Genomic DNA, 13,609 nt, shown 5'->3' with positions numbered 1-13,609 from the left:
TTAAGGTGACATTGTAAGGCAATGGGCATTATAATTAGTTTTTCTGCTTGGCTTTAATTAGAAACCTCTTGATATTTGAATTGTGTAAGCCCTTAATCTGTTCTCGCTAAGCCTGAATTTGAATGTTCTTTTGGCATCAGGATAAGTCCAGGGAGTCATGTGGACAGGGCTGAGAGTATGCAACCCATAGTGCAGGGTTTAAGGAAATAGGAAATTGGCTATTAGCCTCGGTCCTGCATTAGATTGTGTGAGTCTTGAAAGAGTTACTTAACATCTGTGGGGCCTCGTTCACTTATCTGAAAAATAGCATCTTGATTTCTGCCTTGGCTTGATGGGACACTGACCTTGGTTTGATGGGACACCAACCTTGGCTTGATGGGATACTTGCCTTGGCTTGATTGTAACTTAGTTATCATTAGTGTCTTATGAATGGTGAAATTTGGAATTTTATATGTAGTTTGACTTTACACATCTAGAATTAGAGATTCCACTTCAGTATTTTCATAGAGTGATATAATCAAGTCATGATTATAAATTTTTATTTAAAGTGAAAACCACAAGAAGAGCTATGTGCTTCTTAAGGATATGAAAAATAGGGTGCAAAAGTTTTTGAAGAATTGTCTCTAGCACTTGAATTTATTTGCCTCCAAAATGGAGCAAGCAACCCAGTTGTGCCATTGTGGACTCTAGCCTCAGTGGTATATGCTGTGCCTGACACCCCCCCCGCCCCTGCCTCATTATTTGCTTTGAATTTTGATGTGCTCTGTATATTTTGAAAGATAATTCTTTTCCCCTATTATGCTCTTTTCAACACTCTTGTGAGGTAGTAGTAGATAGCTAATTTTGATGCTTAACTTTAAAAATAAAATATGACTTTTTACAGGCTATGAAGCAAAGCTCGCAAGATTCTCTGCCCAAAAAAAATGTCATACAACTGAGTGCAAAAGAACCAAGGTAAATCTATAACTCCGCCTAAATTTTTACCACCATCCTGCGTTTTTGTTTTTTGTAGTTCTTATCTTTAGTGCATACTTTAAGGCAGTTTCTGATTTAACCAGTTATTAATTAATTTAAATTTTTTTCTGAAGATATAGGTTTCCTTCCAAGACTGTCACATTCAAAGCTAATAGCCATTACAGTGCTTGACACATTGATTGCTGCATTTACGATCATGTTTTTCATAATGTAAGATATGGGATGGTAAATGTGTATGTAGCTTGTGATAAAAATATTCCATTTTTTTAACACTGTTTTTAGATTATAGCCTTTCTTCTTTGACCTTTCATGAAGTTACCTGATTTTCGTATATCCTGAATGTGAATTTTTATGAAAGAAGAAACAATTATTAACAAATCACAGTTCCTTCTTTAACATTTATACTAGAAAACTATCATTTTGCTGATCAGACTGCCTTGTGTTGGCAGTAGTGGTGTGTAAGTAAATGTTAAAGTTGTTTGTTAAACAGAAGCCAGGATATTCAGTTGGTGGCTGTTTCTGATTTATGACAAAGTGCTCTATATTTTTATTGACATTTCTTCTGGCATCTATTTTTAGTGACCAAGTACCCATCAGTTGTTACCCATGATTCCAGACATTTTTATAAGTTTTAAATCTTAACTAAAGTGTCACTTCTTACAAGTTGAAAAGTGTAAGAATAATTTTAAAGTTAATTCATGATTTTAACTAAGTATACTTTGTTATAATTGCTAAAAATAAATGCACCAATAATATTCTAGACAATTTGCAATTCTAATAAATTTGAGATTTTGATTAAACAAATCCAAATCGAATCCTTGTTTGTCTAAATTTCTTCTATTTAGATGCTTACGTAGCTTATACCTTAGAACAAGAAATAAGTGTTCTTTAGTTACTAAGGTTATCACAAACATTACTAAAGTCATAAAAAACTTTCAGATTGCCAGTTCATATCACGTAGAGATAATGGCATTAAAATGTGGATTGTAAAGTCTTTGCTTTAAATTAAGTAACATTTGAATGCATTTGAGGCTAGATTCTGTCCTAAACTGTGGAATTGGTCAGCCATTTGATTTTAGTATAATCCTCACAGTATCTTTTTTCTTTTTTATATTTTGGTGAAGGATGATCCTTGATTTTGCTGGCTATGAGAATCCTAAGTGCTTACTGAACATGATTGTGACTGATATCCATTGCTTCCTCTCCCTGCTCTAGGTGCATGTTGTAGTGGGGGGAGGCAGCCTGAGGCTGTAGCAGCTCAGAGGAAAAGTGGATGCCCTCCTTTACTATCCCAACCTTAGCCGGGCTCATTGATAATTTAACCTTACGTAAGCTAAAGAAAAATGAGTACAGAGCATTCCTGTAACAGTAAAGGAGAAGCACGTTTGAATTTTAATATTGAGGGGTTCAGTGCCATATGAGCACAGACGGACCTTTCAAGGCTACTAGTAAATGATTGCTTTTTATGCTTCTTAAACAGCTCATACTTAATGTTCTCATCTTACTGTATCTTCACAGTACTTTCTGTCAAATGTAAAGGCTCTGATTTCTGTAGTCAGATAGATACTTCTGAATGTCAGATTCTATTTTTATGTTTATGTCTATTTTGTATTTCAGAGCTTCATAAAGAGAACTTATTTTTGTTTTTAAAATTTAGTTTTTACTTGGTAGCCACAAGTGATCTTATTGATTTATCAGTAAAGTGACCAAAGAATAAAAGAATGACAGTGGCCTTTAAAAGTGGGAGGATTTGATAGATGTATTTAGCAGGTCCTGCAAGATGAATAGCTGCTCTGAGTCTTTAAAATGGAGGTTTTGGAAGTATGGTGCCTGAGACTTATATACGTTTTCTAGGGTGTTCTAGGGCTTAGCTTTATTTTAACTATTAAGTACAGTTCTTAGTTGAGTAACAAATTATTAATGTAAATAAACCAAACATTCATAGTGGGAAAGATACCCTTTAGAAGCATGCGAAAAATCTTAATAGTATATAGTGTATAGTGTAGTATTAATATTATGTGTATGATTAGGAAATAAATGTTTATAAAGAGTCCTTAGGGAGTTGATAATATTAAAAAGATCAAGAAGTTCTGATGTAAACCCGTAAATTTAAATAGTACATGTAAATGAATGTGATTATGCTAATTGTTATTATAACCTAATATAATTTAGTTTGTATTCAGAGAGTAGTACATAATCTATAGAAGGTGACATCAGTACTTGTTCATGTGCCTGATTGAGTTTACCAAGGCTTTGGGAGCTGCGCATTTTGTATCGAGAGCAAATATAATTAAATATTACAGTGAGTAAATGTTAGATAAATAGTTTTAAAGAATGCTCAAGTTTAGTAAGATTTTTCTGTTTCTTTAATACTTATAATTTTTCAATGAAACTGACTTATAAGACACTTATTGGAAAGACTTGCAAGTTTAGGGTCTTAGAAGACACTGCTGATGCAAGGTGAGCATGTGGAACAGATGAGCATGAAAGACTGAGAGCATGGTCTGAACATTCTGTCTCCTCAGGAAAGACAAGATAAACTTTGCCATAGCACAGAGCAGGGGGCCATGTGGTTTGGCCATTTGTAAAGTTTTTCTGTGGCGTGGATAATCTGAAATGTCACTAAGTGTAAAATCTAAATGATGTTAAGATAACTTCTATACACCTGAGAATGGAAAGGTTCTACTTCATGTATCATGCTGACACAGAATGCTAGACTGGCCAAATTTGTAATGCCCATAAGTTTCAGTGGCTCACATCTCTAGAGGTTGAAAAGCCATGGGCTGCATCTAGTGAGGGTGGGGCTGTGTTAGATGAAGGCTTTTTACTGAGTGTCCACATGGTGGGAGGTGTTGTGTGAGAGAGCCTGATGGTGGTGAGCCTCCTTCTTTTATCAGAAACTGCTTTCAAGATAACTCTGGTAACAGCCTTAATCCATTCATGAAGGCAAAGCCTTGATTGCCTAGTCACCTAAGGATCTGACCTTTCAACACTGTTTAGTATCTAATACAAGATCATTCAAACCATAGCAAATGACTTTAGTTTGAAATAAATTTATTCAGACTACTATTACAAATTTACCTGTAAATGCTTTTAATTTTCAATAAGGTATTTATTGGCAAATAATCCCCTCCGTCTTTCCCTTCCTCCCTCCATGCTTCTCCTTCCTTTTTCCCTTTTCTTCTTCCTAAAGAAAAAAACAACAACAAAACAACAACAACAAAAACAAAAACGAGAGAGGAAAGTCTAACTTGATATGGAAGTCAGTGGTTTCTAAGTTTAGGTGATTTTGGAATATCAACCAGGATTAAAAAGGGCCTAATTCCAGAGACGGCCTTCCATATTGCCATTTAGTTATCTGGCTGAATGACTGGTCACTTTCACACTTTTTATTTTGTGTCCTGGTTTTCTACAGACAGGCTTTCCTTTGGATTCCATTCTGACTTTTTAGTTCTCTTAGTTCTGAAAAGCCAGAACCCATTTTGACCTGACCTCCCTTCGAGTTTTTGGACAGGATAGTCCAAGAGACTCCCCAAGTAATGCAAGCTATCATCACAGCACATGATTGCCTCCCAGAACTTCGAGGTAAGACCCTATTGCTGAAGACCTGACATACTTTGGACACAGGACTTGGAGCAATTGAGCTGAACAGACCTGGAAGCCTCCTCCCTGAAGACTAGCTCTCGTAGTATCAGGGGACTCTATGCAAGCTGCTAAGGGAGAAAACCAGTCAGTGATCCTACTCAGCTGTAAGGTCTATGGACCACAGCAAACTACCTGCTGACATCCAACGCCTTCTGTTTCTCTCTGACTCTGAGCTGCCTTTCTGTGCTCTGCTTGAGTGACTACAGTGGCTTCTTGTTCTTTTGCCTCCATTTCCTTTATAGTTCTGATTTATCACATCCAAGTATTGGCAGAGTCTACTAAAAAACAAAGCTCTGAGATGATTACTTTTTATCTTGGCAGTCTCCAAGAACTTTTATTACCTGTGGAAGAAAGTATAACTGATGGTCAAGTTTAATACTCTGTTTTCTAAAAAATCACCCCAAGTGTAATGTCTCAAATGCAGTCAGTTATGTCTCTCACAGTTCTACAGAAGTACTGGCCAGTTCTTGCTTCAGGTCTTTCATGCCATCGCAGTCAGTTTGGGAATTGGGACTAGAGCTCCTCAAAGCCTGGCAGGGCCAAATGTCTTGGGGGACTCACTCACATTGCTGCATGTTGCTGCTGTCTGTTGGCAGAGGGTTTAGTCATGGCTGTCAGTTGCCAGTGTTTACACATGGCCTCTGCAGCTAGGGTGGCTAGTTCAAAAGAGACAGTGCCTTAAGAATGAACTGCAAACGAACTTAAATATTTTCTGGGTGGGCACAGCAAAGTTTCTTATGACCTGGCCTTAGAGAGCCTGCTGGTTGTTTCCACTACTTCCATTAGTGAAGAAAGTCACTGAGATTAGGTTAGCCAAGAGTCAGGAGAGGCAAGTTATTTCCATTTCTTGATGCAAAGACCATATGTAGGATCATACATATAAAACAAAGGGGCTATAGTTGTCACCTTTAGAGACTCACAGGTGACCGACTGGCCATTGCTGCTCACTTATCTTCTATAAAACCTCTCCCTCCTTCCAAGATGCCTAAAAATCTCATCCCATTATAAAACTGCCTCAAATTTTCCATCTTTATCATGTCCAAAATAGCTTGTACATATGACTTCTCAGTTGATGGTGGCTTATTTCTGATAGTATAGCTATTTGATATTAATTCCACTAGATTGTAAGCTCCTTGGTAGTAGAATTTATTTCTGTTTTATTGTTAATATTTTTTATTTAGCATACAATGTAATGGATTTCATTGTGATATTTAATACATATATTTCTTTAATTTAAAGCATCTCTGTGCCTGTGATGTTGTATTTAATGTAAGAATTCATTATCCAGATTATTGGAATACATCTACTTATCGACTGGAGAGAATATTAAGCTTCAGGTGCCACTTATGCATGGGACATGTGCCCCATTCTCTGGGAAATATGGAACCTTGGTATAGCTGCTTCTTGTCTGGCTCTTTTTATTTCATATCTAGTACTTGGGGATAGAGTTCCAGAGCACTTTCTAATGAAGGTGCTACGAATAAATTACTTTAGGAGTGATTTGCACTTGTGACTACTTTCATTTGTTAGCAGTGATATATTTGTATACCAAGTAAGAATGTATTTGAGAAAATATCTGCTATATCTACCCAGTTAAGTGTAAGTTTGTTAATGGAATTTCTAGGGAAATAGAAATAAGTACGTACTCAGAGTCTGACAACTTTATCTAGTGTAACATAGATTTGGTAGAAGTATCTGTAGTTTACAGATGAAACTGAGGTTCCATGATTTGAACCAAGGCAGCTCTAGTCTGTGACACAGGTCTGGTGCTTGAATGTGGGGAGATGGACAAGTATTAGTAAGTACTACTTACTTCTTGTGGAAAGCTTGTATGGAAATGCCCTCACATTGGTGAGCAGTAAAGGTAAGGGTGTGATGCCAGAAAGTAAAATGGTGGGCTACATTTAAAAGTTTATCCCAGGTGAATTCAAGGCAATAATAGACAACATGAGTGGACTAGAATTTGATACTTGAGGCCTTCCATGGGTTCTCTTATTCTGGAAATAACTTAAGTACTCTTTCAAAAACTGCTTTGTATGCTTTCTTTTGATAGAATTGCTGACTGATAGTACCAGAGATTCTAAACAGCGTAATAACTGAACTAATCTAGTACATGTCTCTCACTACTGTAGCAAGTGCGTTATTAATTTATATCAGAGTTAAGGGATGACTTCATAAACTCTTCTCTGAGATGCTTTTCTGTTGAAACATAAATTTTGTATTAAAAGTATTTCTGTGTTTGTTCCTATTCTACAGTGCTGTGTTTTGTTAATTTTGACCTTTTCAAGATATAGTTTGACCAGTTCTCTGACTACCTAGACACATATTTCATCCTGTCTGTTGTCTATTGAAATATTTTTAGAGTAGACCTGAAAGACAAAATGGAATATAGTATTTAAAAAAATAACTAGAAGGGTCCAAGGGAACTTTATTTACCTTAACATTTATTTGTCTAAATTTTCAGGCAAATGTAAAGTTTTTGATTCTGCCTGTCCCATGATGTTTTCCTTACCTTTACCATTCAAGAATTATGAGTGTTAATTCTTAAAATATTGTTTCAACTTTTCATTGGCTTAGATGAAGTAACACCAATTATATTAGGAAAAAAGTTGACACTTCCAATTTACATGCTGACTGACCACAGTCCCCGAAACCACCTCTCAACTTCCCTCCGATATTCATGGAAACAAAGAAAAAGATAAACACTCTCAGGAATACCAAAATCCTGGTTTGACAGTAACATTGTCACTGTAGTCTAAGCTACCCACAAACTACAGAGTTGACAAAATTGAACAGAAAAACATAATTGTCTTCTGGCCCAATAGCTATAAGTAAAAACAAGGTACAAGTCTCTAGAAACAAGGATGGAGACTCGTTCCTTTTCTATTTCACAGCATTTACTCCCCACCCCCATGCCCTTGAAATTTTGGAACTCTGTCAAATAGAAGAGTAGACAGATATTTTTCTATGGGAAGGGTGTTGCTTTTTTGAGGCTTTTAGGAATATAGGTACTCCCGTTCTCTACCTGAAGTCTTTATTAACGGTCTCTACTTCATTGGCCAGTTAGATGCATTGATGCTTTCCATTCCTTTTCTGGGCTCATGGTACTTGGCAGGCGATTGTCTTTCTTTTCCTCCAGTTTTTGAGTTGTATGATCATCAGTTACTTAGTAATTTGTCAGTTATTCATATCACAATAAATAAGTTATTCATTTAAGATTTGTTTTTATTATTTTTAGTTGTGTGTGGGGGGTATTTGCATATTGAGTTCAGGTGCTAGATACCTGGGAGCTGGGGTTAAGGCGATTGTGAGCCTTCCAATATGGGTGCTGGCAATCAATCTAGTCCTCTGTAAGAGCAGTAAGTTGTCTTAACCACAGAGCCATCCCTCCAACCCATATTATTTTTTCTTCAACCAAGTTTTCATTGTTTTTTTCTCTTATGACTTGATTAATTTTTATTAAGTTGTTAAGACCCTTTTTATATTAAGTCAACTCTTTTGGAAAGATTCCATCAAGTTGAGTCACTGAAGAATATTTGCTAAATGACTGTAAAAGATGTGGAAAGAAATCACAATAGATAGATGCAATCTATACTTTGATTGCTTAATATTTAAATTCTTTCTGTACTGTAGAAAATCCAAGCTTAATACCACATATGATTTATTTTGTGTTTTGTTATGGAGAAAGTAATGCATCCCAATTAGATGTCCCATTGTCAAAGGAAAGACTTTGCTCTAACACCAGTAGACCAGAAGATGATACACATTTGTAAGTTTTATGTTAAAGTGAAGGGTTGAGAAAGTACATGTTTATCTTAACAATTCCCTGCTTGCTTTTTCAGGTCAACTTTAACTGTTTTATTTGACAGATCTCTTGCCACCCTTCATCACATTGATCAGAGTGCTTTCTCTGAACATATTTTGTAATGAATTGGAAAACTGAAACTGCCAGAAATAAACTAGTTAGGAACAAGTTGAGACGGATTGTAGATCAATGATCTAGGGAAGGGTTTGCTCAAGGAAATTGCAGTTGTTGGCAGCATAGGCTGGATGATTGCTGTGATACTTTGTGCTGAAGAGAGAACCCCTCCATTTGTTCAGAGCACCTGAGCTGAGGTAGAAGATTGAATATTAATCAGGCACAGGCTGCCTTGGATGCTGGTTTTCTGGGAACATGCAGTCAGGCTGGGTCTGTGTATATGTGCTTGCTGGTGCTCCTTTCTCACCATTGCTATATCCTCTTTACGTTCCTCATGGAGTTAACTAGCTGGTTATTCCACTTTATCCTGGCATACATCTCTCTTGCTAAAATGTTGGCTCCCTGAAGGCAGAGAATGGTTTGCTTTTGAATCCCCTGGTGAATATCTGACACACTGTAGGTTGTCCACAAATATTTATCGGATTTATCCTAGATAAAAGAAGGACGTCAGTCAATATGAAAATAAAAAAAGATCAAAGTAGCCTTAGCAAACAGAATCTGGGTAGTCTACTTTAAGGACAAGTACATAGAAGTTTCTGGAAATGTGTAGCAAAGGTCTATAAAATGACCAGAATTGGGGGCGACAAGAAGACTCAGAATAGCAACTTTCTTCTTAAAATGATTTACTCCTTAGGCCATAAGGAAGTGAAAAAAGCTCTTTGGAATTCTTGAAACTTGAGCCTTGATCTCTAAGAAATATGTAAAAAAAATACAAAGCTAAATGAAAAGCTTGGCCTGAGATGTAGCTGAGTTGAAAACTTAGCAAACTCAGGTCCCTGGGTTCAGTTCTCAACACCTCACATTTAAATAGATAACTAGAAAGACAAATGAAAATAGCAATGGCAACAAGAAAAATAATTTTATTTACACATATAAATATATATACAAATAGAAGATAAAAGTTGGAAAGATGACATGGGAAGGAGAAGAAAGAGAAAAATAAAAAGTGTTCAGTAGACAATAACAGTATCTTCAGTGGGGATTCTAAACAATGTGAATGACATGAAAAAAACAGCCCATGAGATGCTGCTTAATATGCACATGAAAGGAAGATACATGGAAACAGTGAGAAAGAAGATGATGGGCTTAAAGGACAGCATTCTGAATATATGCGTGATAAAACTGATGAAAAGTTTTCTGAATTGAGGACTCACTTTGTTGATGAAGAGAGCTAAGTTCTGGATAATATAAATAAAAAGAGGCAAAGTTAGATAACAGCTATCAGAAGAGGTGGGTGATGGCTAAAAGTCCCCATTTTTCTAGCAAAGTAAAACAGGAAACTTTACAAAGGAGAACAGGAAAGAAATCAGTGTTTATCCCAGAGGGATGGCATGAACTAGAGAGAGGGAGGGAGTGACCAGAGCCATGACGTAATACAGAGACTCAGACAATCCATAGTGTGCTGTGCTATAAGAGGAGACATTTTACTGGGGGGATGGGTATAGAGGGAGGAGAAAGGAGGTAAAAGTTGCTTGTTGCAGATGGAGATGCAAAATAAATTCTCTCCCCTTGGCACTAAACAGGAGTAGCAGAGATAGACCATTTTAACCAGACCCCTGTTGAGTCTGTGGTTTGATGGACCCAGGTTTCTGTGGGACCCTGGGAACCCATAGCATATGTAATGAAACCAGGCGCTGAAACCTGGCCAGCCGAATTCCTGTAGACTACAGGGGTGATACTTTGCATCAGAACTTTAAACAGTATTCATTGAGGTAGAAATCCAGCCAGACCAGAATCTCCGATGGACGCAGGCATAGGTACCAAGTGGTGCACCCAGCATTGGAAAGGATTGACAGCTATAGGATGAGCATTTGCAACTCAGCCACTGAAAGACACATTATTAGAGATGTGACCAGCATCTATGACCCAGCCTCACAAAAGACTGCCCAGAGGTATGACATTGATGAGGAGCCAGGGAAAGAATACTGAGAGAGGAAGATAGAACCAGAAGCAGGCCTGAGACCATACTGAGCCTCTGTACCCATCAGTTCCCTCCCCTTTGCATTTATTCCTCCTTTAATATCCAGTGTCAGTTTATCAGGGCAGATCTGTCCTTCTCTGTTCCCGTATTTTCATAGTGGGCCTGCCTTTTTGTAGCCACTGTTTTTGCAAGTCAGTATTCTGTTGTCAGAGGAGTACTGTGGATTGAGCCTGCTAACTCCAGTCACCAATCTAGCAGAGGTTTTAAAATGATCTTTCCACCCTAGTACAACCTGTTCTTTGTTGATAATTGCAAGCACTTCCCCTGAAAGAACTGAATTATTAAAAAAAAAAATCAAACCAGTGACAACCCCAGAGGTACAAGACCCAGTACAAAAGCACAAGAAACATGGAAAAGAAGGCTATGTGATCCTCCAAAAAATTACTCATTTCAGGCTATAAAGATGGCTCAGTGGGCAAAAACATTTGTGTACAAGTCTGATGACCTGAGTGTGAGACCCTGTAACCCGCATAAAAAAACTGAATATAATCATTGTATTTGTAATCTCAGTGCTCCTGTAATGAGATGGGGCAGAAATAAGAGAATTGTGGACTGGCTAGTGTGGGATATGTGTGAGGCAGAAGAAACAAAGAGCCCACTCCCAAACAAGGTGGAGGATGAGAACCAATGCCTGACATTGTTCCCAGACCTTCATGTGTTCTGGCACATACCTACCCACTCCCACACCCCCTCTACACACACAAATTAAAAAACAATAATACCGTAATACTGGCTTAAAGGAGCAAATTAGGTAAAGTTAGTGAAAGAGAATTCAAAAGAATGATTATAAGTATGCTGAAAGAAATCAAAGAGGACATGAATAAACTGCTGAATGAGTTTCAAGAGACTATGAACAGATGAACGAGAAGGAAAACTAACAGGATCTGAAAATGGAGAAAAGAGGTAAAAATATTGGAAAAAGGCGAGCTGGAAATGAAAATTTCAGTAAGTCAAATAAAAAGCTCAGTGGAAAGCCACAGTAATAGAGGTTTCCTTTGCCTGACACTGTGATTTTTCTTGTACTTGGATATATATTATCTGTATAATTTTCAGTGGGTTTATGAAATAATACATTTCCCTGGATTTTCAAACTACCTAAGTATATACATCTACAATGCAATTCTACAGGTAAGCCTCAGTGAACATTGTGGAAGAGGGGGGTGGAAAGATTCTTAGAGCCAGAGGAACAAGGCTGCCACTAGATAATGAATTCCAGACATGATAGGGAAGCTGTACCCATGCAGCCTCCACAGTGTGGTAGCCTAACAAGATCTGCGTAGTCACAACACCAGTTGACATGCCAATGTGGATGGGGGAAATTGCATGAGGTCCCACATCAAAATGAAGAGCCATGGGCAGTCAGTGGAAGCTGAGAGAAAAAGAATCCACTCTCTCAAGGGACTAAATCCCTGCTAGATTATCTAATCCCAAGTGGGCAGCCCATAACACCACTAAATGGACTCAGTACGTGATATATGTATCTTTATAAATGTGTGTATGGACATGTAACAGCAGTAATCAAAGAGAAGGGCAAGAAATTGAGAGGGGAGGAGTGGGGTGGATATGGGAGGAATTGGAGTAGGGACTGGGAGGGGTAGAAATAATACAAATACAATACTGCTGCAGGAAATCCTCAACAAAGAAAATTATTAAAAAAGAAGAAAAATGACAGTGCTTAGGGTGATATTTCCAGGTCTACAAGACAATAATTGCCAACCCAAACTTCTCCATCCAGAAAACTGTCATAATGGAAGGAGAAAGACAAAGTTTCCACAGTAAGAAAAAGCTAAAGGAATTATGGCACTAAGTTCATTCTTCAGAGATACTTAAAGGAAGTCTTCCCACTCTTACCTATTGACAGACTATCCTGATCTCACAAAATCATTGAGAAATAGCGGAGCTAAGTGACATTATAAATCGAATGGACCTAACATATTTATGGAATATTACATCCAAATACTGCAGAATACACACTCTTCTTATGAGCCCATGAATTTTTTAATAAAGTAGGTCATATAATATTACACAAACAAGTCTTAGCAAATATAGGAAAACTGAAATAATTTCCTCTCCTCTATCTGACCACAATGAAATAAAGCAACATCAACAGCAAGAGACTTTATAGAACATACACAAACCAATGGGAGCTTGAACAAGACTCTATTGAATGATGACTAGGTCACTGAAGAAATTAGGAAAGAAGTTTAAAAATTCCTAGAATTGAATGAAAATGAAAAGAGTACTAAGAAGTTTATAGTTACAGATGCCTGCATTTAAAAACCAGATGTCATATAAGTTAACACTATGATCCAGTGCCTTAAATAACACTAAGCCAAAGTTCATATCAGATAGAAAAAAATAGGACTATAGCAGAAATTAGTGAAATGAAAGTGAAAAGAACAACACAAATCAATGAAAGATTTTGTTCTTTGAAAAGGTAAGATGAAGTAAGCAGTTTAAGCAGCAGATTAATAAGAAATCTAGGAAACAATCCTATTCAGAATCACCTGCTGCCTCTCCAGATACTTCATAATAAGTCTCACCAAGGAACTGAAAGACCTCTGAAATGCAAACTTTAAAGCATGGAAGAAAGAAATTGCAGACACTAAATTGTTAATGGAAAGACCTCCAATGCTCCATGGATTAGAAGAACTAACATTGTAAAAATGACTGACTTGCCAAAAGCAATGTACAGATTCGAGCAATCCCTCTCGAAATTCCACTATTCTTCATAGAAATAGAAAAATCAGGCTTATAATTCATATGGAAGCACAGAAGATGTTGGATAGTCAAAAATAGTCTCTGCAGAATTCATAATGCTAGAAGAATAACCATACCGGATTTCAAGTTATATTACTGCCAAACTCATAAAACCAGCATGGTACTCTTAGAAAAAAGGCAGGCAGATCAGTAGAGTATAATCGAATACTGATCCAGATATTATAAATCTGTGCACCTACAGCTGCATGATTTTCTCTCCTCCCTCCCTCCCTCCTTCCCATACAGATTGGAGGAAAGAAAGCCTCTTC

At 37.2% G+C, this 13,609-nt stretch overlaps 1 protein-coding gene across 1 annotated transcript in view; it reads left to right on the top strand.

Moving 5' to 3' along the window:
• Positions 1-13,609, top strand: part of Man2a1 (mannosidase alpha class 2A member 1) — a 196,963-nt gene that overhangs the window by 101,844 nt on the left and 81,510 nt on the right. The window contains exon 12 of the mRNA XM_008856011.2: positions 884-954. Coding sequence (XP_008854233.1) covers positions 884-954 — 71 coding nt within the window. The remainder of the gene's footprint in view (positions 1-883; positions 955-13,609) is intronic.

The sequence above is a fragment of the Nannospalax galili genome, unplaced genomic scaffold, assembly GCF_000622305.1.
Source record: "Nannospalax galili isolate Female #2095 unplaced genomic scaffold, S.galili_v1.0 scaffold27, whole genome shotgun sequence".
Taxonomy (NCBI): Eukaryota; Metazoa; Chordata; class Mammalia; order Rodentia; family Spalacidae; genus Nannospalax; species Nannospalax galili.
This window is presented reverse-complemented; position numbering and strand designations above follow the sequence as displayed.